This window comes from Macaca mulatta, chromosome 1 (genome assembly GCF_049350105.2).
Source record: "Macaca mulatta isolate MMU2019108-1 chromosome 1, T2T-MMU8v2.0, whole genome shotgun sequence".
Lineage (NCBI taxonomy): Eukaryota > Metazoa > Chordata > Mammalia > Primates > Cercopithecidae > Macaca > Macaca mulatta.
This window is the reverse complement of record NC_133406.1, coordinates 30010018-30035560: the sequence shown is the minus strand read 5'-3', so window position 1 is coordinate 30035560 and position 25543 is coordinate 30010018. Positions and strand designations below refer to the sequence as shown.

Sequence of the window (25543 nt, the reverse complement as noted above, 5' to 3'; positions counted from 1 at the left end):
AAGATAAACTTTTTTTCCTCAGTCTTTCACATTAAGTTCCATTAAAAAAATCATTTTTGTAAAGGTCATCTTTCATTGGTTTATTCAAGGAAAGAAAAAAAAAGGGCATCGAATGATTTGGAGAAGTGGGACTATGTTATTATTTTACTTATTTCAAATATTATTCAGAGAAGAAATAGATTCAGAACCTTTAAAGTTAAGAGACAGAAGCAGAAACAAGCAAAAAATTCCTCCAGATTTTCTGGGGAATTTTCAATATGTTTTATCTATATATTTCCAATATGCTCTATTCATCACCTCAAAAAAGAAAAAAACAGCTTATATATTGTTCTAGTTTTTAAATTTTTTTCTGCTCACTTATGCATATTAATAGACCAGCAATTATGAGAGAAAAAGCAAAAGGGTACAGAAATATAATCACAAACCAGGAAATAAACCTCTTAAATTGATAAAAACTGGTCTGACATACTCAGAAATATTACTACTAAGGTCAAAAATGCCAACATCTTGATTTAGATATCAACTCTCTTCTAGTGGGACCACGACTTAGGACCTCCTGCCTCCAAAGTATGTCCCCTACATTCCACTTTATCCTCCACATCAATCTAATTAAAAGATCCACGTGACCTCATGCTCCTGTTCTCCAGTTTAAATGACTTCACTTGCTCAGCCTCTGTCAGGTGGTTAGAATCAGAATTCATCTGCATGATAATCAAATCCCTTCAAAACCCAGCTCTAGCTTCTCTTCCCATCCCTGCTCACATACACTCACGCTCTAGATAACTGGGTAAGAGTGTTCTCTCTGCCTACAACAAAATTCTCTCATCGTGAACTATCCATCCTGCAGACCATTTTATGGATGAGAGTTGAGGTTCACAGAAGTAACTTGTCCAAAGACATACAGTTAGTGACAGAACCATAAGTAAGATATGAATTCTTCCTTTGCTATTCCTAAAGACCTTTGTAAGTACCTGCTACATTTGTCAAATGTATAAGACTTGTTTAAATGTCAAGCTCTTCCCGAAAGTCTAATATAAGCTTCTCCAAGATGATCCTTTGGGGTGAAGGAAGAACAGATTTGTTTAGTTTAAAAAAAATAAGTTTTACTAAGATTAATGTAAGGATTCATACTTGGTCTGAAGGGTCAGATGGTCACACATCAAGAACAGCAAGGACTATTGGCAGAAACCCAGGGAAAGAGTGGAAGTCTCACAAACAATGGGTTTTACTTACAGCACACCATGATTCACTGTGGTTTATGTTTGCCCAGTTAGGTAGACTTAGGAATTATTCAGTTTTAACTGAACTGACCCTCACAACATCGGGAAGCAGCTTTTTTAAAAAGTCCTGCAAAGAATTTAATAATGCAAGCACAGCCAGCAAGAAAATGACAAGGCTGGCTCCTAAGTAGTTGAAGCTATTCCTCTTCTATACTACAATGTCATATAATCTAGTAGGTCAATCACGTAGCTCTTATTAAAAATTATTATTTTAATGAGAACAAAAGGCACCGTTAACGGAAATTATTTTTTTTTTCTAATTTTCCTTAAATATCTAACTTGTATTATTATTACATACACTAATACACTATTATTATATTGGCACATGTATATAACGTGTGAACAATTAAGGGGCATGCACAGGTTTTACTAATTAGGGGATACACTCAGAATATCCACTAATTGTGTTTTTTTTTTCCTCTTGAAGGTAATGCAGCTTTCCCAGTTTGCCCATGACTGAGGAAGTATGGTATAGGGTATAGGCTGAATAATGCGCCCCCCTCAAAGATGTCTGCATCCTAATCCCTAAATACGTTACCTTACATAGTAAAAGAGACTTCGCAGATGTGATTAAATTAAGGATTATGAGATAGGGAGATTATCCTGGAATGTCTGGGTGGACCCAATGTAATCACAATAGTCCTTATAAGAGGGAGAGGCAGGAGGACCAGTCATAAGTAGACATAAGGAATGAAAAAAAAGGTTGGAGTGCTGATGTGAGGAAGGGGCCACAGAATACAGGCGGCCTCTAGAGAAATATTCTCCCCTCAGAGCTTCCCAAATGAACCAGCCCAGTTGACATCTTAATTTTATTTAGCCCTGTGAGACATATCTTGGACTTCTCACCCACAGAATTGTAAGGTAATAAATGTTAGTTGTTTTAAGCCACTAAATTTGTGTCAATTTGTTACAGCAGGCATAGGAAACTAATGCAGGGAATTCCTAGGTTATGCGACTTCCAGTGTTAAAACCAAGACAAGCTGGTGACCCTCTATCTTAGATTTTCGGTGCTCATAAAAACATCTGGCACAGTAAGTATGAGAAAAAAAATGTGGTTGAATAATGTTATGATGAAATATTTACATAATACGCTGTTACTGTTACAAAGATCTCTCATTTGTATTATTTCATCGTCCTAACAACCCTGTGAAGTATGAGTGGATCAATTTCCCCATTCTGAGGATATAACAACTAAGGTTCAAAGAAGTTACATAACATGTCAAAGAACACACATCTAGTAAATGATGGAGCCACATATATAAAATACAGGCCTTCTGACCTACAAAGGACTATGGTACTCAGGAGCCTGTGCTGCCTAAGTTCAAATTTAAGCTCCAAAGCTTAACAGCTGCTTAACCTTAGCCAAGTTACTTAACCTCCATACTTCCTCACATGTAAAATGCAAAAGGAAGTTAATAATAATACCTATCTTACAGGGCTCTTATAAAGATTAAAGGTGCTATTGTCAAGTAAACATCATGTGCCTGACACATAGACAGGTGTCAGTAAATATTAGCTATCATTGCTCTGTGCTGCAGCTATAGCGCATTTATGCCTAGAATACTCTATTCTACTTGATCAAAAATCATAAAGTATGCAACAGGAAAAAACAGCAAAAAAAAAATGAGTAATGACATAGAATAGATGAAATAGTTTTTCTGTGAACATAATCTAAGGTTAGTACTCTAGGCTGGAAGATAAAAGCAGAGGGGAGACATAATCAAGATCTATGAAATTATGATAGTAAACTTACCAGCAATATTGGTAGCATGAGAGGGGAAACCTTAGAAACTAGAATACTGTAGAATAGACATACAGCACTCAAAATCTTCAAAACAAATGGATCACAAAATTTTGAGACAATTTGTGAATAACAAAAGAGACAAAAGTGGCTACTAAAAGACACTCATCAACTCTTGCAAACGTTTTATCTAACCCTAGGACTTGCTGGTAGCCCTTTCTGTTAAAGGGAATGGGGTTGTTGGGAAAAGAAATACCACACCAGATTGCAGCAAAAGTTAGAAATCCATTAAGTGCCATTAAATTCAACTTGGCAAGAAAGCAGAGTCTTCAAAGAAAAAACGCACCCTTTGCCAATCATCACCACGTACCACTCCTCTTCCCCAATTTCATTCATCATCACCCTTCAAAAAAAAAACCTTTAAGCCTTAATGTCCTATTTTAGTGCCTTTTAATCGTTTTGCTAAAGAATAATTAAAATGTCTCTAAATTTGGTGGTCTAAACAAATCTCAAAATAAACTAACCCAATAGTTTCCTAAGCTAAAGTTTCTTAAAATGTTCACACTCTTTTCTTAAACTCTCCACATCCATTTTCCTCACTAGGAGTTAAAAAACTTTACAGAAGTTTATTACTACTTTCAATACCGGGCCAACCTATTTTTTCCCTAACAGGGAAATTCATTAGCTCTTCACTAGAGCTAATGATTGAAGATGAGAAAACATATTGAGGGTTAGCTTAATCAAAAGAGCCAGAAATTCCCAAAAGAAATAGAAGCAGAGTTAACTTAAATTTACAAATGATTGTAAGAATCACATTCTATTGCTTGATTTCATTTACACCATCTAACTTAAAAAAAAAAAAAAAAAAAAAAAAAAGCCAGAGATACTGGTGTTAGTTTTTAAACTTGAATGAAAGTGTTAACCTTTTCCTTATTCGCCATTTCAGAAAGTTTTGATGAATAAAAACATGGTTTAAAGATGGGCAAGACCAAGAAAAAAGAGGAAAGAAAATACAGTCTACGAGTATAACTAGGCAGCCCCAGAAAGAGATGAAAATGAATACAAGCTTCAGTATCTACAAATTTAAATTTAAAATGAGGTAAGTGGATTTATCTCTTACAGGCACTTCTCCGTACCCAACACAGTAAGTAGAAAGGGGAGGATTTTACTAAAAACGGGAGGTGGGTATTAAAAGGATTCAGAATGAAAGGTAAGAAGTCAAGTTTTTTTGTTCTCAAAAACTTCTACCATCCTTCCAATCAAAATCCCTCAGCCAGGCGAGACTTTTCTCTTCCCCTTGTTTATGTATTATTTTATGTGAGCAACAACTCTACAATTTCAGTGCCTCTGGAATCCATTAGGCATCCATAAGAATGAAAATAGTGTTGGTGCTCTGCAGAAATAAGCAAAACAGGAAACTTAATTTCTATTTTAATATAACAAACAGCAAATAGCCTTGACTAAAGAAAGATGTTTTCAGTCAATTGTCACATATCTTTGAAGAAATTCCCTGGGAGGAAAGAATGGCTTTTCCAAGTACGGTGAGAGCAGTCCTTCGACTTACAAGCTTTCTCTGCTCCTCAAAAAACTCCAGAAGTGCCTGCGATTAAACGGAAACTCCGTAAAACTTGGGGGGTGCTTTAGGGACAAAGCATTCTTCCCGCCTTCAAAATACAGTATTTACCTTCCCACTACTAAGGGACATTACCAAAAACTACTACACACACTACATCTAAGACACCCTCTCCACCAAACCAACTGAAAAAGTGCTTCATAACACACACACACACACACACACACACACACACACACACACGCTCCCCCAAGTTTCCAAAAACAGTGGCCCAAGTGTACTTGGGATCAAACACTGTGCGAGAATTGTCCAGGAGAACTACTGCTTATACATTACTCTTACCTTCATGACCACTCAGTTTTAAAATCGCACGCCCGGAACGTATCACATCCGAAGTGCTTTATCCCCTTACCACACTAAGAACGCAAAGACTGGCGGCAAATCGGAGCAACTTACTTACCATCGATCTGAATACCCAACCCCAAACCCTGCACCGTCTCCAAGGGGTAGAAGAACTGAGTACAAAGGCACTTGGTGGTTCCTTCTACCTCGGCACCTCTCTCTCTCTCCCACTGAGTCTCTGTAAATTCCAAAATACACCACGGAAATCTCCGCACAGAGCACTACCAGACCAGTCAGATGGAGAGTCCAGAAGTAATCGGTTTGTCCCTTCCAAGGGGGCCTTGGAAACCCGGACCCTAAAAGCCAAGATGACTTGGGGGTGTGACCTGGGCTGCTCCCTCCCCTATACTCCCTTCACGGGACTCCCTTGTCGCGGCTACTCACCAGACCAGAGAGCACAGAAAGAGGCAGGAGACCAGGGCCAAGGCCCGCCGGTGCTTCTTCATCTTCTCCTCCTTCTTCCCCCTGTCAGAAGGCGGCACATCCTCCCGGCAGCCGCCACTGCCGAAGCCAAGATGGAGGAGCCGGAGCAGGAGCGCGAGGATGGGACCGATAATCCTAAAGGCTGTGGCGCTGGCTGAGCGGCTCCTCAGTGGCTCGCGTCCTGGCAGCCCTCTCCGAGGGCCCCACAGCCGCGCGGACAGGGGCGCTTCACAGGACTCCGGGGACCGCCGCTGCTGCGGCCGCCGGCTCGTCCACGCCCGCCTCCAGAAGCCGCCGCCGCCGCCACTGCCACCCCGTATCCTCCCCGCCCGCCCGGGGCCTTGCTCCGTGAGACCAGCGACCAACGGCCGCCGCGTACTCGCCTCTCAACAGCCAATCGCCGGCGGGGCCGCGACACCTCACACACCGCTGAGCTGGAAAGCGACGCGTCACCCACGTCCCGCGGCGCCCACACCCCCACCAGCCTCTGCGTAGGCCACGCCCCCTCCGACGCCGCAGGCGGAGAAGCAGGAGGCAGGAGACCACAAAACGCAGGAGCAGACGCTGTCGCTGCTCCGCCGCCCCAGGTCCCGCCCCCTTGCGGGCTAGCGTTCAAAAGAGCCCCGTGATCGTTCGCATTCCCCCTTACAGTGGTCCGCCCCTCGTCCCGTGCGCGCTGAGTCCGCGCAAGCGCCCTTGGGAGTTGTAGTTTGCCTTCCAGAACCCGTTTTCTTCTTTCCCTGTCCCTCCTAGAATCCATGGTTTTGTTGCGGAAGTCTGTAGTTTCGCTGCTCACCACGAGACTGATCAGCTTTGGAAGTGTTGCACTCTTTTCCTCTTTTGAGCACAGTTCGTGGGATGGCCTAGAATGACGTGGTTGAGGGTTGCGAGGGAAGCTGTACTAATAAAATTTAAAGACCCTTTCCCTGTATCAATGGACTGCCCCATCGAGCTAGATGTTGATTGGTAGATAGAAAGGGGCGAGCCAAGAATCTCTCATCTGATTGGTTGTAGCGGAAAACCTTTCGCTTTTTCTTTCCTTCAGCAAGAATTTCGCCGCTGGCCGGGTTCCTCACTTGAAGAGTGTTTCGTTGGTTTTCGTTCTGTTGCTTTCGAACTTTGGGTTCTCTGCGATGGAGTCGGAAGGGAGGAGTTGTCTCCGTTAGAGGAGCACCCACAGACGCTCCAAGTCCTGAGGTTCACCGAAAGTGGGGAAGGCAGTCGCTTACACTCACCTAAGAGCAAGAAGTGACCACTTCTCAATACTAAGTAACGGGCAGCATGCCCATTCCAAGTCTTTACGCCGCTGAGGGGACGGAGGCTGCAATGGTCTGTGCCTTGGAACATGGCATAATGTTTAGTGTGAAAAATGTTTAAAGGTGGTGTTACTTATTGTTCATGTGGCCGTAGGGAAAAAACCCTCAGTAAAATGCCCACCTAACGCCTAATTTTGAGCCGCGGAATTTCCTTATGAACCTTCTAAGTTGAATTGTATGTTAATTGTAGTCCCAAAGAACTGAATGATTTCACCCACTCTGTAATTCTTGGATATAAGTCAGTTTGATGTTAGAGAAATTATACAAAGGGTGATAATTTTGGTTTTAAAGGTGTTCACCCTGAACTGCCTTTTCTGGCAGTAATTAGGTAACAGTTCCACTTATCTGCTGATGCTACTCTTAATATATGACAATAAAATCCTTTCATCTCTCACCTATTGCGGGAAGCAAATATTTATCTCACCCAAAAACAGTATCAAATGATTAATATGCAAGTTTAAAAGAAAGTAGGGGCAATGGAAGGGTAGGGATAAATTGACATTCTTTACCATGTTGGACACCCTTTTCCTCTTATTCCAGGAACTTTTATTCAGGATAGGAAACAGCTGAGGTATCCCTCAGCTGATCCTCAGTACATCACAGCCAAAGAAGTTATATTAGAATACATGCTTGTCTCAAATCTAGGAAGTTATCAAGCTACGTCTATCCCTCTCATCCCAAACTCACAGACCCATCCACTTATTTTCCACCAAGTCCCTGCAATGATTTTTTGGAATATGCAAGTACAAAGAATTTTACTTTTTTCTTTCTCTTTCTTTCCTTCCTTGACTGACTGCCTGCCTTCCTGCCTGCCTTTTTCTCTGGCAGTTGGAGCTTTATTAATACCCCCGTGGTAGGCTTCCCATTCACCTAATTATCATCCAATTATTAGCTTTTACTATTTCACTCTATAAATGTTCTTTTGTCTTTTTGAATTTCATTTCCATGGTTTCATGTTAAGGTTTAATCCTTCAGTACTCTGAGCTTTTTCCATTTTTCTCTTGGGCAAGTTTAATTTTCAACTATACTGTTGACTCCCAAACCTATTTCCCAACCTCTTCTCAAGTAGTTGCTGGACATATTAGTTAGATATTCTATCACTTCCAATTTTACCTGCACAAAATAGAACTCACTTTTCCCATAAATTAGCTTCTTTGCCTGACTTTCTATATTTATGTTGATTCTTTCCTATTCTAAGACTCCAGATGAAATAAATAGAAATTCCATAGAGCTGACCTTTAAAGAACTGGTAGACATTTTTCCACCTATCTGTTAAATATAATGAGAAAAAGAGGAGAGAAAATTTTCTTATAACTCAATAGACAAGTATAAGAAAGTAATAATTTATAAAATAAAACTAGTATAGATAAATGTCACCATACTTAAAAAGTATAACATATGCCAAAAATGGCAAGAAAGAATATAGGAAAAGTCAAAGCATGTATAATATATAATCTTTAATATATAATATTTAATTAATATATATAATCTTTTAAGGCTTAGGCTAATTAACCACCATCAACTACCCATTAACTAATACAGTAATTCTCAACCTGGGGCAGACTTCCCCCCAGGGTGAAATTGGCATTGTGTGAACACACTTTTTGCTTGTCACATTGGAGAAGTACTACTGGCACCTAATGAGTGGAGGCCAGGGATGCTCTTTCACATCCTACAGTGCACAAGAAAGCCCTCCACAACAAAAATTATTTGGCCTAAAAAGTCAAAAGTGCCAAGGTTGAGAAACCCTGCTATAACCGAATCTCCCAATTCAATAAAATCTATAAAGCACTGACCACACACAGGATAACTTGTTTGCCTTGCAGATCCTTGGATTATTCAGCAAGTCACTAGGGCCTAAACTGCACAATTAACATGAGTTCTCCCATTCCTAAAAAGTTGACTAAACCAGAAACTCTAGGCAGCTCAAGTCCCTGCCTTGATAAAGATCTGATACTCTGTTTGCTTATGGTGAAAGAGAACAAGCAGACCTTAAAAAAGGAACCAACCCCTTCTGGCTATCTCGTTTGTTCTTTATCTCATATACAAATCATATTTAAGATACCCAAGAGAACTGTTTGTCTAAGTTGGTGGTATTTCATGAGCAAGCTTTTACGTATTTTGATTTAGTTGAAAAATTACCTGCTCCTTTCAATATTATAAAATGCTGAGATCCTGTATGTCTCAGAAGGATCTTAGAGACCAATGACATTTAGATGCTTCCAGAGTAAAAGTCAGTTAAAACAGATGTTTCCTGGAAATCAGTCAAAGAAAGGTTGGGAGATTGAGAACACACAAATAGACAATAAAAGAGACTAAGATGGAAAATGGAAAAATGGTGAATGTAGCAATCAGCACTTAACAATTCAACCACATAAAAAGTATAAACAAAACTTTTAAAACTGTTCCCCCAATCATCTTCTTTATGTACATAAATATGTGTGTAGAATAGCATATACTTTCTTTCTTTAGTTACTCCCTACCTAAAAAGAGCCTTAACTACTTAGCCAAATCTACCTTAACAGAGCACTGATAATTTGGCCACTTCAGGAGTTAAGTGTAGAAATCAGAAGGAGATAAGACATAGATTACTTCATTAGTACAGCCTGAGAACTCAGTCTCTTGAGGGCTGGAAGATCACAGAGTGCAAGGTTGGCATGCACAGTTCTGTTTTTACTGCAAATAACAAAAGGTAAGATTTCCCTTTTTAAAAATTCTACTTTGTGATCCCAAATTCAGTCTTCTATCACTGGGTTAACATATGTGTATTTTGAAGATACATGAATTGTAAATAGGCTCATAATGGAATCAACTAGAAGAAGGGAATGATTTACATGTGGGTGACAGAGAAGGAGACATCAAAGATGGTCCAATTTCTAAGAACATATGTGCCATTACATGAGTAGGAAAGTCAGGAGTTGCAGATTTACAAGTTAAGAAGACTAGTATGGTTTTGGAAGCACAGTATTGAGGTTCTGGTGGAAGTATCTAGCAAGAATTTACAAGTACAAGATTCAAAATAGGGAGGGAAAGTAACAACTGAAGCAGCATGTTGGGTATTGTAACTGATGTGTCCTTTAGCACCTCCTGTATAATGCTCTCAGAAGAAGCTTCCTAAAACATTATCTTCATCATGTCCGTTCTTTGATGCAAAAATATCCCATAGGTCTGACATATTCGTCAAATAAAGTCCTGCCTCCTTGGCCTGGCATTCAAAACTTTCCATAATCAAACCCAGTTGATGTAGTTCAAGCTTTATTTCCCACTATTTTCTTTCATAACTCAACCTTCTGACCAGACTACACTGTTTGTTATGACCTGAAACACTGGTGCCTGCCCTTATTACACTGTTTTTATTTAATATTCATTTGTCTCCCCAAGCAGTGAATAAATTTCTTACTGCAGAGAGGTCATGTGTTTTATTGATATATATCACACAGTGACGTTTTTTATTACAGAGGCCCAAGAAATAATTTTTTACTTTTCACTTAACTATTTATTTGTCTAATCACCTTGAATTATAATTTGCCCTATAATTTAAACTCCTAGGAGTAGCAAGCCCTTAGGATGAGAACGTTTTATGCAATTGACTAGTCTAGAGCACCTAGTCAACTACTTCTTTCTCGATAAATTATCAAATTAGCTTTTCAGCATAACATTATTTGACTTATGTCTGACTAGATTTTCCTAGGTTCTAGTTACCCTAAGTAACCTGGAGAAATAAAGTGTTCAATAAATATTTATTGAGCCTTTTTTGTATTAAAGATGCTGAGACAGATATTTGCTCCAGGAAAGCTTTAGTGTTCTAGCAGGGAGTCTTGATCTTCTGAACAGCACTCTTTTGGTAGTCTGGTGAAGCCCTTGAAACCCTTCTCAGAATGTTTATAAAGGTATAAAATAAAACACATAGATTACAAAGGAAACCAACTGTAGGGAAATACAGTTATTAAAATATTGCAAAGCAAATTTGTGATCTAATAAGGTGGGCTTTTTCATTAATGCATAAATAACAAGGTCTAACAGCAGGTCTCCTAATGTCAATAATTCCAAAATGGTGATGAGTATAAGAGATATTCCAAGATACCTACAATATGCATAATGTGATATGAAAATATCTGTGATTAATGTTGGTGACAAAGTTGTAGATACAGCCAGTACTACCACAGTTTGTTACCTACATTCACAATAAAATCAAATTCTAAATTTCAGTAGAGGTTAGGAGAATAGAGATATAATTATTATTCCATCCATGGACCTGTGAATTATATACGTGGATCGCAACTAAGAAGTCCTGCAAAAGAGCAATGTTTTTTAAACTGTGGGGTCACAAGTCATTAGAGAGTCAAGAAATAAATCTTGAGGGAATCCAGCAGCACTTTTTAAAAAATAAAATACAATAATTTAGAAAATATCAGAGTGTGTCTCAGCAAGAGGAAATATTTTTGTGGGGCACTCTTATTTCAGTAATATATGTGATGTGTGTATACGTGTGTGTGTGTACAGTTATATACATATATACATACTAGGTTGCAATATAAAATATACGTCTGCGTTTTTTTGTTTGTTTTTTGTTTTGTTTGTTTTTTTGTTTTGTTTTGAGACAGATTCTTGCTCTGTCGTGCAGGCTGGATGGAGTGCAGCGGCACGATCTCGGCTCACTGCAACCTCTGCCTCTCAGGTTCAAGTGATTCTCCTGCCTCAGCCCCCAGAGTAGCTGGGATTACAGGTGCACGTCACCATACCTGGCTAATTTTTGTATTTTTAGTAGAGATGGGGTTTTGCCATGTTGGCCAGGCTGGTCTTAAACTCCTGACCTCAAGTGATCTGCCAACCTCCACCTCCCAAAGTGCTGGGATTGCAGGAGTGAGCCACTGAGCCCTGCCAAATAGATGTCTTAAAGTGAGTTGCAGTCAAAATAATGTGAAAGCCACTGCACTAGGGGAAATGAAATACATAAGATGCATGGAATAAATGCCTCAAATAATGTGAATTGCGAGTGTCACAAGATTTTAGAGGAAAAGGAAATTATTATTTTTGTGAGGAAATTATCAAAGATTTAAAAGAGGCAGATTTGATGTGGTTCTTTAAAAATGAGTATGATATTCACAGAGATATGAAGAGAAGGTATTTCAGGTATAGGGAACAGTAAGCACTAGAATCCAATTTAAAACTATTTTAAAACCCTTATATGCCTTCTAATTTTAATTTACTTGACACTTATTTGGTATTCTGTGTTTGAAATAGTGAAAGTGAGCTCTAATCAAATAAAATAAACAGGTATTTTTTAAACACATAAAATACTTCACTATAGGTACTGTGGGGATTTTTTTAACAAGCATTAGAGATATTATTTTCTATGAAACAAGGTGTTCAAGAACATTAAAATAACAAAATGTGGTACAAATACAAAGTGATCAAAGTTCAAGATAATTAAATTGGGGTAAAGATAATATATTCATTGCACACATACAATTACTTTTACTCACAAAACCCCATAAAACAACAGAAAAGAGTCTGTTTGTTTGTTTGTTAATATCTAGGCTGCAAGGATGGGAGATCAGGTGAGAGGGTCATAAGAAAAAAACCTTGAAGCTGGAAAGCAGATAAGTAAGAAACGCTTCCTAACATGATGATATGCTGATCTGACAAGCGTAGTTTATCACCTTTAATAATCCTGACATAATTTATAATAGTACCAACGTTTACTTTTGTAGGAGTGGAAAAGATGTGATATTTTTACCCATCATAAGAGTCACAGCTGACACTCCTATAAAAAAAGACTGGTTAACAAAGGAGAAACATAACACATTACTTAATCAAAAAGTTTTACTTGACACAGGCAACTTCAGAAATGAACACACAAAGACCTAGGTAAAACTGTCCATTTTCATGATTAGATTAAATGAAGAATGGACAGCCATATAGAAATGTAACTGGACAAAAAGGGTATGACAACAATAATAGATATTGTCTAATGGTACGATTATGTCTAATGATAATAGGCTGAGAGGGAAAACCCCAACAAGGACTGTCTGTTCAGATTCTTCTTGGCCTCTCTGTGTAGCATTTCTTCCTTGTGGGTATAGGGCATGACCTCTTTTAGAATGATAGTCTTATAATCTACAATCAGACATGGTAGACTTACAATCTACTATCAGACTTGGTAGGTCAGATAACTTCTTTATGGCCAGCTGCTACACAAAAAAGCAGGAGAAGATTAGAGTAGTATTTCTGGGTTTTATGACTAGTTTTGGGGAAGAGGAGCTCTAGTTTTCGTGACCTGCCTCAGGGAAGGAGAGGCAAGAGACAGGAGAGCACAGAGAGACTTTGCTTCTGAGTCCTTCCAATCTCCTTTGGTTCAAAGTGCTCAGCATGCCAAGGCTTCATACTTTAGGGTATCATTTCCTGAGCCCCAGTACTTTCAAATATGTTTTGGTTTGAACAATAAATACTGTGGTCAACTTCAACACAACAGACATGAGAAAACTGAACCTTAATTTAGCAATGAGAAATGGCAAAATTGTTTCAATGTGTCATACAGAATCCCCAAAAAGCTCATTCAGGAAATAGCAGCACCAAGTCCAGCTGGCAGTGAGATTAAAGGTGTACGTGTTTGGGGCCCGGCACAGTGGCTCACACATGTAATCCTAGCACTTTGGGAGGCCGAGCTGGGTGGATCACTTGAGGTCAAGAGTTCGAGACCAGCCTGGCCAACATGGGAAAACCCCATCTCTACTAAAAATACAAAAAATAGCCAGGTGTGGTGGCACACACCTGTAGACCCAGCTACTCGGGGGCTGAGGCATGACAATCGCTGGAGCCCAGGAGGCAGAGGTCACAATGAGCTGAGATCACACCACTGCACTCCAGCCTGAGCAGCAGAGCAAGACCCTGCCTCAATAATAATAATAATATAATAAATAATAAATAATAAATAAAATTATGTGTGTTTGGTGCTTGTGGTGGTAGGAGGTAATTGCAAATTAAGAACTATCAGATACCCTCCCCAACTCTACATGGCTAAATGACTGTCCCTACCCCAGCCCCAGCAAAAGACTATAGATTTATTATCAGGGGAGAAAAAGATAAAGTCTGGAATTGGGAATGCCGAGCATAGTTTACAGCAGTGGTACCACACAAAAAAGTAAGTGCATTTTTGTGACAACTAGAGATTTGAATAAGAACTAGGCATTAAGTGATAAAAATTATTGTCATTTTTTATTAAATATGACAATACTACATGTGGTTATATAGGAAATGTTCTTACTTTTGAGGAGATATATGCTGAAATATTTTTTTTTTTTTTTTTTTTTTTTTTTGAGACGGAGTCTCGCTCTGTGGCCCAGGCTGGAGTGCAGTGGCGCGATCTCGGCTCACTGCAAGCTCCGCCTCCCGGGTTCACGCCATTCTCCTGCCTCAGCCTCCCGAGTAGCTGGGACTACAGGCGCCCACAACCGCGCCCGGCTAATTTTTTGTATTTTTAGTAGAGACGGGGTTTCACCGTGGTCTCGATCTCCTGACCTTGTGATCCGCCCGCCTCGGCCTCCCAAAGTGCTGGGACTACAGGCGTGAGCCACCGCGCCCGGCCCTATGCTGAAATATTTTAAGAGTGAAGTCCATGATGACACTCTAGCTTCAAAGGTTTAGAGAGAAAGAGAACAGCTATGGCAAACTCTTAATTGTTGAATATAGATGGAGGATACAGGGGTAGTTGTTGTGCTATTCTTTCAACTCTTCTGTATGTTTGAAGTTTTTATAATAGCAATTTTGTGGGAAGAAATGAATGAGGACACATTTGAAGCTGAGACCTCAGGTGTCTTTCTGCATCAGCAGCCAGTGTCTCTCTCTCTCTAGGGAGAGGATTGGAAGAATCTTCTCTGAGAAATCTGATCATTCCAAGAGGACATAAATAAAAGATGACTGATATCTGACTTTTTCCAACCAGTTCACCCTACAGGGAAGATCATAGTCAAGCCCTAACCATGCACTCAGAGTATCCAGTCAGCATTTTAGTGCTCCGCTCTTAAAAAGGAGCACATAACTAATGATTACCGGGCATGAGAAAATGCTCTTACATGACAGATGGAGGTGAATATTCATAAACAGGAAAACAAAACAAAACAAAAAACAATATGGAGAATAATAAAAACTATCCATTGAGAGAGAAACTTCAAAAAAAAAATTCTAACATTGCCAGATACTGCCACCCTACAATAGGAGCACGGTACTATAAGAAATGGAACTGTCAAGAACAGCAACAATCATCGAAAATGGTCTTGTAAAGCAAAGCTATGAAAGAAGAAAGAAAAAATTCAATAGAAGAATTAGAAAATAAAGTCAAAGAAATTATCAGAAAGTGGCCAAAAAGACAAAAGACTAATCCAGGAGGTCTAGTATACCTATACTAGAAAGAAAAGAGAGAAAACAGAGGTGAGAAAATAAATATTTTTGAAGACGTTTTCCTAGATTTGAAAAATTTAAGTTTCCAAACTGAAACTTAGACATCCTAGTCTAAATGCCTAGCACAGTGGGACTGTGCCTCAGTTGACATTAAGGCACATCATTGTGATATTTTGGAAACACTGGAGACAAAGAGATCATAGAAGTTTTAGAATTAAGAGAAAAAGATCACACACACAAAGAACCAGGAATCAGAACCATTTCAGACCTCTCATTTACACAGGAAGTTGGAAGATAGTGGAGTAATAATGTCTTTCAAACACTGGAGGAAGATTATTTCCAACCAAGAATTCTATGCTCAACTAAACTATCAATCGTCAGGGGCAATAAAGACATTATGAGACAAGCAGGACTCCAAGAAATTTACCTACTGTGGGCCATTTCTCATGAAAGGAGATCTTGCTCTACCAAAACAAGGGAAGAATCCAAAAAAGAGGAAGACATGTGTTACAGGAAACAGGCAATCCAATACAGAGAAAAGAGGTGATGAGAATCCCTAGGGTGATAGTGAAGGAAGAACCCAGCATAATAACTGAATGTCAGGCATAGGAGGCAGCCTGATTGCAGCAGTGGGAGACACTGGGAGAGACCTTTTCAGGAAAATCACATCAATAGAATACCTACTGCATCTGAGCATCTTGAGGGCTAATGTACAGAATTGTGGAAAGTTACTAGAATTCATGAGAAATACTGTCTCAGTCTGTTTAGGTTGCTATAATAAAATACCATAAACTGGGTAGATTATAAACAACAGATATTTATTTCTTATAGTTCTGGAGGCTGGGAGGTCTAAGATCAAGGTGCCAGTCTAATATCTCACTAGTGTGTGAGAGCCCACTTTCTCATGCATAGACAGGACTTTCTTGCTGTGTTATTATAGGCTGGAAGGGGTGAAAAGTCTCCCTTGGGCTTGGGTCTTTTTTATAAGGATACTAACCCCACTTGTGAGGGATTTGAGCTCATGATGTAATCACCTCCCAAAGACCCCACCCCCAAATACTACCACCTTGAAGGGTAAAATTTTGACATACAAATTTGGGGGAAGACAAACATTCAGACCTTAGCAGCAAGCACTTAGAAAACTAAGAAAAAACAAAAACAATTTAGAAAAGAGAGCTATGCAGGAAAAGTTCATCTGTGAATGGTATTTATGTAATAGTCATAATAATATACACTGAAAATTAATCAAAATCATTATGTAAAATCATAATCAGGAAGATGAGGAGATAGGAAAGATTGTAAGTCTCTGGTTGGGGTTATTGGTCAGAGAAAAGGAAAAAAAGCAAAATCTCAACTTCCATAGCAGAATGTCAATAATGCCTAAAATTAAAAACTGCAACAACAGAATAACAACACATTATTTAGGACATGGAGGTAAATATCAAAATAGTTGGCTAGTAAGAGGTGAAAGCAGTTGCTTTTTAAACAGGGATAAATAGAAGGAGGTGATAGGGAACTGCTATTTTTCATAACAAATCTTTTTAGAATTATATGATTCTTGCATATGCATATAACTGAATTTTTTTAAATTTAAGATGCTATGGTTATCATGATGTTTGTGATTTGTGGTCAAATGAGTCTGTATTTTTTATACTTTTTTCTATTGCATTCGTCTATACTTCTATTACTGAATATATGGAGCAAAGAAAATTATTTATTATAATGTATAGATTTTGCAATTCTTCCGTTCAGTCGCTAGACATCAAAATCTAAAGAGAATGCAAGAAAATAATATTTGACTTTTTGAAAAAGAAATAGAGACGTGAAGCAAAGGATGAATATTTTCCTATGGATTATTTTTCTATTTTAGAATATAAAAGTATACTAGAATGCTCCCTGTAGTACCTGCTTTCAGAACTATTTAATGTACAAAATAAATTCTTTTCCTTGCCTTGCATTTTCTTCTTTTTCTGTTATTTATGTGTGTATTTTATAACGATCTATTGATTCTATAAAGTTAAGCATTTAGCTAGATAATTAAGGAAAACTTACTTTACCACAGTTATTCGGACATTATCCTGGTTTGAGGCCTGAATTGTAAAGATCATTATATGGATCAAATAATTTCTTCTCTTTATTTTGCACAGGGAGGTGATGTGATATTAGAGTGTGTCAGTCTGTAAATGGATCTGCATGAAATGATATTCAAGGTAAATGGATATTGAGGAGTCTTTGCAGTTTCTTTCGGTTACACAACTTTCATTTAGTTATACTTAAATGAGTCAAACAATTTAATTGAACCTTGGGAAAATCTGTTCCATAAGACAGCATTAAACATTAATCATTCCACATCACCAAATAATTAATGAAGAGTAACAGCGATGCTTCTAGGGAAGGTTAGTAACTGTTGAGAATAAAGCATTTTTATTTAAAGTTTTTGAAGGGCAGCTCAGAAGCCACTTTCTCCAAAGGGTCTTTCCCTCTTGCAGAGCCCTCCATTGCAATCCCTCCCCTCTGTGAACTTCCATGGTATGGATTATCACATTGTAACTTACACCAGTTAGTATATCCTTCCCTGGGAGAATGGAAACATCTCCACAACACCCACAGACTTTGCATTATCCCTGGCACAAAGGAGGCAATTAACAAAGCCTAACTATGAGAATGATATCGTGATGATGATGATGACAGTGATTCAAGAAGTGGGAAATTTAAATTTCTGGAGCACCTTCTAAACACAGAATTTGAACCTTTATGTGTATTCTTTAAAACCAAAACTAGAAAAAAAAAAAACCCTACAAGTAAACAATACAATCCTCATTATATTACGTATGAGCTAGAACATTAAAATCTGAGTTTTCAGAAACATTTGGCCTTTATTAGGACTATCAGTAGTTCTAGTCCCATCCTCCAAAACTGAAAAGAAAATCTATACTCCAAGATGTTTAAAAGAAAAAGAAAATGCTTATTATTAAAGAACAGAAATGAGCTTTAAAAAAAAATTTTTGATAACTCTAAGTAGAATTTAGAATCCTGGATTAAGTTTAAAATAATTTTGGTTAATTTTAAGCATTGTATGTATTTTGATTTTTAGAGACAGGGTCTCGCTCTGTTGCACAGGTTGGAGTTCAGTGGCATGATCACGGCTCACTGCAGCCTCCATCTCCTCGGCTCAATTGATCCTCCCACCTTAGCCTCCCAAGTAGCTGGGACTACAGGTGCAAACCACCATGCCCAGCTAATTTTTGAAATTTTTTTTTGTAGAGATGAGGCTCTCACTATGTTGCCAAGACTCATCTCGAACTCCTGGGCTCAAGTGATCTGCTCACCTCGGCTCCCCAAAGTTCTGGAATTATAGGCATAAGCCACCTGCCTGGCCGAATGTTTTCACTTTTATTTTTTCCAGAGCTTACTTATCAGCTTAAAATTGTAATATGATGCATATATTTGCATAATTGCAATGAACTCTATCTGCTTTTCAATCAGAGACTTACATTTGCTGGAAATATCTTGATAAATGGACAGAATATTTTGAATTATTTTTATATTGTATTTATCTGCAATGTTGCCAATGTAGGTACAATTTGTATAATGTACATAAGGCATCTAGGAGGTGTTTTTTTTTTCTTTTTTTTTTTTACTCATGCAAATAGTTCTTTGTGTTTTCATTCTTCTTTGGTCAGTTGTAATTTCTCCTAAATAGCAATTTCCCCAATTTTCCTTAAGATAGAATCTCCTGTAAAAGTATAGTTTCTTCAGCTTACCCTAGAACCTCAGAACCAGCATCTCCAAGAGTACCCTGAAATCTGTACTTAGTAGGTAGCTTTTACTGTCAGATAAGTTTGGAAACTGCTCTAGAACATTCTTTCCCAGGCTCCTAGAGCCATTATTTTTACAAAAGGAAATAAAACATTTCCAATGTACTGTACTCAAAATGTGATTGAAGAAAAAGTAGGTAAACATTATTTCTATTCTAATTTCACTCAGTGTTCTAGTTGTATCACCACTCATTAACTGGCAGCTCGCATTTCCATTTTAGGGTGAAACAGTAAGACATGTTGTATATATTATTCTGGGAATGATACATCTGATATTTCAAACAATAATGATATCTATGTAATTAGTCTGCTGTGACTCCCTCGCCCATCAAGTAAACTCTCTGAAGCCAGTTTCTCATTTTTTTTACCTGTTTCTCACAGACCCAAAAGAGGTCTATAATACATTTAAAATACATGTTTATTGATTTGAAACAAATTAAATTGTGAAGTATTGATGAGGCTGTAAGTAAATGATAATTATGTCGGCACAACTTTTTCATTATGTTATTGCTTAGAGATCATTCTCTCTTCCATCTATCAAGATCCAACTGCTATCACTCAAGATTCCACATGGCAAAGGAAGAGTATACAGAAGCTCTTTCCACCAATCCTCCCTCCCTTAATGAACTCACATTTCTCCTTTCTCTGCTCTTTTTCCAAGCTCACTCTGTTGACTCTGTTTTATCCATTCACACCCAAGTAATGGCTTTATATCTGTATTCACAATATATAACCTAGAGTGAAAACCTCATTGAGGCAGAGATTCTCTTAGCAGAGCTTTCTGGTCTTGGTCAGAACATTAATAAAATAAATAAGCCAGCCCCAGGCTATAAGCTAAGCCATTTCAATAATGAAGGTGGAATGTTTCTTTCTCTAGTGGGAAAGTAACTTGAAACAAATACATGGTATTCTGAAGCAGGGGGTCTGTCTCTGCCATCTAAAATAGCTCTGGGCCTAAAACGCTGTGGTTCATCAGACCCTACAGCATCAAACACCTGTGTAGCAGATACTAAATATTTGTTGAAGAAAAGGAAAATTGGAAAGGAAAGAAATAAAGGGAAGGAAGGTTTTATCATTTTATTAAAAGTATTATCTGTAATTTTTAATATAATGTTATACTTTCAATGTTAATTTCAAAGTTCTTTAATCTGAAAACCACAAGTTGTCAATAATCATAAATTTGACATGTGTGGACATGAATATATATAAATATGAATATATAACATGAATACCTTTAGGATTTCATCTGGAAAAAGTATTGTAAGGTCTACAATTTTTCCATTATCTAATCACAAACATGTCTTTGTTATAGAAGCAAAATTGGGTCCTCAAATGGCTTTTTCACATTCCTGTTGCTTACAGAGTATATAATTACTACAGTCTAGGGATATATATATAAAGTATTAGAAAACGAAGGTAAAAAAAGAAATAAAGAACTTGGGGTTTGTTTGTTGTGTTGAAGTCTTCAGTGTATGTGCAGACTGCAGGATGACACAGGAACTGTCTGGAACTGTTTTAATATGAAGAAGCTAGGACTTTCAGGAAAAGCCTGGAAAGTCAAAGGGAGAACAACATAAGCTATTCAGTTTTTTGTTTTGGTCAAGAGGATACGGCTGGAGCCCAAAGTAGCAGCATTTATTAAGTTAAATGCAATTTCCTGAACATGTCGGTATTTTGAGTGTAGAACCTGTATGTGCCTGTTTATGTGTGTAGTGAGTGGTCTCTCCAAATTAAGAAGATAGTTTAAAAATACGAAATTAGAGTTGGAGAGGTCTTGGTGCATTTCTGGCATTTATAAGACTAACAACTGTAGGATGAAAGCCGAAGTAGAGTGAGGGATATCTAGCATGTGAGAAGACTAGTGAAAACGGGTTTCTGTAAGATACATGATCAATACTGGAAGGTGACATTTTATTTTCATCACTTTTCTCTATCTATTCTCTCTGTATTCATCACCTCTTCTCCAGACTCTCTCAGCCATGTATCTGCTTGCTTTCAGCTTCTTCACCAAGACACACACACGCGCATGTGTGCAAACACATCACACACTTTTTCAAAGTCTGGTGAGTTTTATCGAGAGCATCACATTTGGTTTCAGAGCCAGTTTGTTTTCATTATGGAGATTAACTCTCACCTGACACAGGATAAGCGTAACAGGTGTTCAGAGGAGAAAGAGCGGGATGGAGTAAGCTGAGCTGCTCAAGGAAGCTAAAGGGAGAGATGCACCTAGGACTGGGCCTCAAAACATAGATCCATTTTCACTGGCAGAGGAGGCATGTGTGTATGCCTATTAAGTTTAAGGGATGGGGTGGCACTTTCCAGGCAGTGGGAAGGGAATACAAACCAAGACATGTAAACAATGTCCCATTTACTAAAGGAAAAGAAGGATGTTCAATTTACCTTGAGACAAGGCTATGTGTGTATGTGTGTGTGTGTATGTGTATATATATACACACACACACATATACATATGTACATACATACACATATATACACACACATATATACACATATATGTATATAGGCCCCATATATATACACATATATAGGCCCCATATATACACATACATGTGTGTATATACACACATACACATACATGTGTGTATATACATATAGACATGTGTATATATAGGCCCCATATATGTGTATATATACACACACATGTATTATATATATACATATATATATCAGGGAGTTATAGGAGGCAAAAGTGAAAAAAAAGTGAAAAGGTAGTTTAGGAAAGATTACAGAAGACCTTAAATGCCCTGTTAAGATCACCCACCACCACCATCCCTTCTGACACACACACACACACACACACACAGACATACACATGCACACATATGCATGTGTGCTGCTCTTTTACTTGTCCAAGGATGGAATTGTCCAAGTTGTTTATATTTCCTTCCAGCAAGAAGCCACTACATATTCTCAACCTTAATCTTGGAAAAAAAAATCACTGACTGAATCTCTCACCTCCTGAAGCCCAACGGATAATTACTGTGCTGGAGAACTAATTTGCCAACTGAATGAGAAAAATTGGTCACCAGAGAACCAGAAAACTCAAAAGAACCTTCTGAGGTCATCAGAACATGTAGGTATTATTTCTTTAATATCCTTACAACATTAAAAACCTGTCCAGATAAATTGATATAGGGAGAGAGGGAAGGAGGAAGAATATGACCAATGAATAGGGAGAGACAAAAGGAGGAGTAATGGAGGGAGCTGGGGCAAGGAGAAGAGGAAGTGAATAAAGAACATGGCAAGCCCTCTAGCTTTGTATTTATCATGGAGACCCTCATGAAGCCATTACTCTGTTTCCCTGCATATTCTGAGAAAAACAATCTTCGAAAGATTGGTCTATAGTAGAAGGAAGCCTAATGAACAGTGGAAGAGATACTACTATGTCTTTTTTGTTTTTCATTGCTTTTGCAGGCAGCAGTAGATATATAGTTTTTGATGTCACATTTTATTTTATTTAGACGGAATCTTGCTCTGTCACCCAGGCTGGAGTGAGCATGATCTCGGCTCACTGCAACCTCCGCCTTCCAGGTTCAAGCTATTATCCTGCCTCAGCCTCCTGAGTAGCTGGGATTACAGGCATATGCCACCACGCCCAGCTAATTTTTATATTTTTAGTAGAGATGGGATTTCACTATGTTGGTCAGGCTGGTCTCCAACTCCTGATTTCGTGATCTACCCGCCTCAGCTTCTCAAAGTGCTGGGATTACAGGCGTCAGCCACCGCATCCGGCATTTTTTCTTTTTTCTTAAAAAAGAGGGATTTATTTAAAAATGTAAAAAGCTAAAAGCTGGATTATGATAGGAGCAATGGAGCGATAAACATAACATATTATAGGAAATAGGGCCTAGTCTCATGCCTTCCTGTTGCAGTTGCTTAAGACACTGCAAATACATAATCAGGAAGCAGTCCCTGGGTTCTTCCTTTTGCACCAGAAATGACTGGTGAAAGCCGGGGATAGAGAGAAATAGTTCCTCCTTAGCATGTTTGCATTATTATTAGCATATTTGTTTGAACATCCAAGCACTATCAGGGATTGCATAAAAGGACAAACACTGTGCAATTGTACTGCCAAGGGCCACAGTCTGACAAAATAAACCATAAGATCAGCCACTGCAACTCTCACAAAGTGTCATTTATAAGAAGAGACCATGTGAGTCAAAGTGATGCACTCTAACAACAGCGATTTTCCCAGGAAGAGAATACACAAAAAATGAAATTAACTTTATTATTAGGGAGATGTGTTTAAGGATAGTTGATTTTTCCTGTTTAATACTTCACTTGATACTTCTATTTTAAAGTTAAAAATACCAACATGTGTCCATCCAACGTTTCCCTAAAATAATTTTGTATTTGCCAAAGGACATTTCATGTGGATTTGGCAAATAGCATATTGATTAGGACAGGCTGTGTAGAAAGAACACTTATCTTTAGGATCCATATGGCTACATGATGCTCTGATATTGTCAGTGTATGTTGGAGCTTCTTCAAAGACACAGCTGTCTTCAAACTCATGCTAGCTAGGGCTTTTGATGAGTAAATAAAATTCTGGGGGAAGGGAGATAGCCCACACTTATACACTCTGCAATTCAAACCTGCTGTGTTTCAGCCTTCACACCTTTCTGCAACACAGAAAACTTGCTTACACTACAAAAATCACATACACACACATGCATTGACATGGGAAAGAACAGACGGTTTTATGTCATGCCTAATGACTACTGAAATTATAGGTGACTTTATTATCTATTGTTTCTATGCAGACTACTTAATGTTTGTTCATAAAACTAAAATTAACAAAGAAAGAGTATTTTTCTCCCACTACTCTTTAGTATCTGAATGTCACTGCTGCTCATTTGACTCTGATAAAATGAAGACAGTGCAGTCAGTGGAAGAGACACAAAGTATGGTATCAGAAAAAACCTGAACTAGAATGCCAGAACTCCAGAATCCCATTCACCACTTATGTGACCTTAGGTTAGATTCTTAATTTCTCTAAGACTCTGTAAAATTGTAATCACCCCATGTGTTCACCTCGCCTGCTGCCTAGACAGAGCTAATTTTTCATGACGGGAATTGCAATAGAGAAAGAGTAATTCACACCAAGCCAAATGTGCAGGAGACCAGAGTTTTACTATTACTCAGATCAGTCTCCCTGAGCATTCAGGGATCTGAGTTGTTAAGGACAGCTTGGTGGGTGGGGGGAAGCCAGTGGGCTCCCCAATCAGATGAGACAGTTTATCCATCTGGGTGGTGCACTTGATGGAGCCAGTTTATCCATCAAGTGCAGGGTCGGCAAAATATCTCCAGCATTGGTTTCAGGCTTTACAATAGTGATTTTTATCCCCAGGAGAAATTTGGGAAGGGTCAGAATCTTGTAGTCTCCCGCTGCATGACTCCTAAACCATAATTTCTAATCTTTTGACTAACTTGTTATCCCTGCAAAGGCACTCTGGTCCCCAGGCAAGAAGGGGATTTGTTTTGAGAAAGGGCTGTTATCATCTTTGTCTCAAACTATAAAATAAGTTTCTCCCAAAATTAGTTCAGCGTACACCCAGGAATGAACAAGGACAGCTTGGAGGTTAGAAGCAAGATGAAATTGATAAGTTCAGATCTCTTTCACTGTCTCAGCTATAATTTTGCAATGGCAGTTTCAAACTGAGAATAATGAGACTCCTCTGGAGTTGAAGTGAGAATCGAATGAGGTAACAGCAGTATCTAGCAAAGTGCCCAGTACCAAGTAGTCATTTAGTAAATATTGAATCTGGATGTTCACTAAATGTTCAGAATCAGTTGAACGTGAATCTGAATCAATGGAGTAGAAGAGAACACGAAATGCTTGAAAAACATCCATTAGGACTATTTTTAGTCCTTAAAGCAATTCAGGTGGTTGAAGAATATGTTTGGTGTGTTGTGTTCTATTAATCTGGAGATCAATAGTAAAGTTCCCTTGTATGACTTTTTCTCAGTAATGAATCTAATCTTTTCTGTATCCCTGGCTAAGATCTGCACACAATAAATTAGACATAAATATAATTCTTTAAGTCTATATTTCCTTCCTTCCTTGTACACGTATTTCCAAAATTCTACTTATAATGATAGTGTCCTTACATTCTGCTTTACTTCTAACTATTCACTAATTACTTTTGCAAACTCCTTTCATTAACGAGGAGAAAAATATCCTTAAGCTGTGTGAACTATGACAATACCTTTAGAATATTTAAAGTTGAGGGATATAACTTAAACGTATGATGTCTATGTTTTAGAATGTCTAAATGTCTATATTCTTCCTCAGGGCTGGAGAGGAAGCAAGTCCTCCCTTAAATCAGCCATGAAAGATGAAATGATAGCACAAAAGCTTGTGTCAGCAGACGAGGTGGAGCTGAAGTTTCCTATTCCTCAGCTCACTCATTGTGACTCTGTAGGCGGGGTTCTCACTGAGATCACCATGGCTAATCCAGATGAAGACAGGCCTGTAGCAAGAAGAGTCTTGCTGGCCAAGATAAATTTATTATGAGTATTTTCCTAGTACTTTATGGGAAGTAGAGGGAAGCTGACTCTTGAGGATA

General features: G+C 38.3%; 1 protein-coding gene across 3 annotated transcripts in view; it reads right to left on the bottom strand.

Annotated features, from left to right (window-relative positions):
- Nucleotides 1-5876, bottom strand: part of SUCO (SUN domain containing ossification factor) — an 82147-nt gene extending 76271 nt beyond the window's left edge. For 2 of the 3 annotated variants that reach the window (XM_001100732.5, XM_015124042.3), the window contains exon 1: nt 5381-5876. In XM_001100732.5, coding sequence (XP_001100732.2) covers nt 5381-5442 — 62 coding nt within the window. In that variant the 5' untranslated portion in view covers nt 5443-5876. The remainder of the gene's footprint in view (nt 1-5380) is intronic. The other variant, XM_028850415.2, reaches the window with a different exon arrangement.
- Between the last annotated feature and the right edge of the window lie 19667 nt (nt 5877-25543).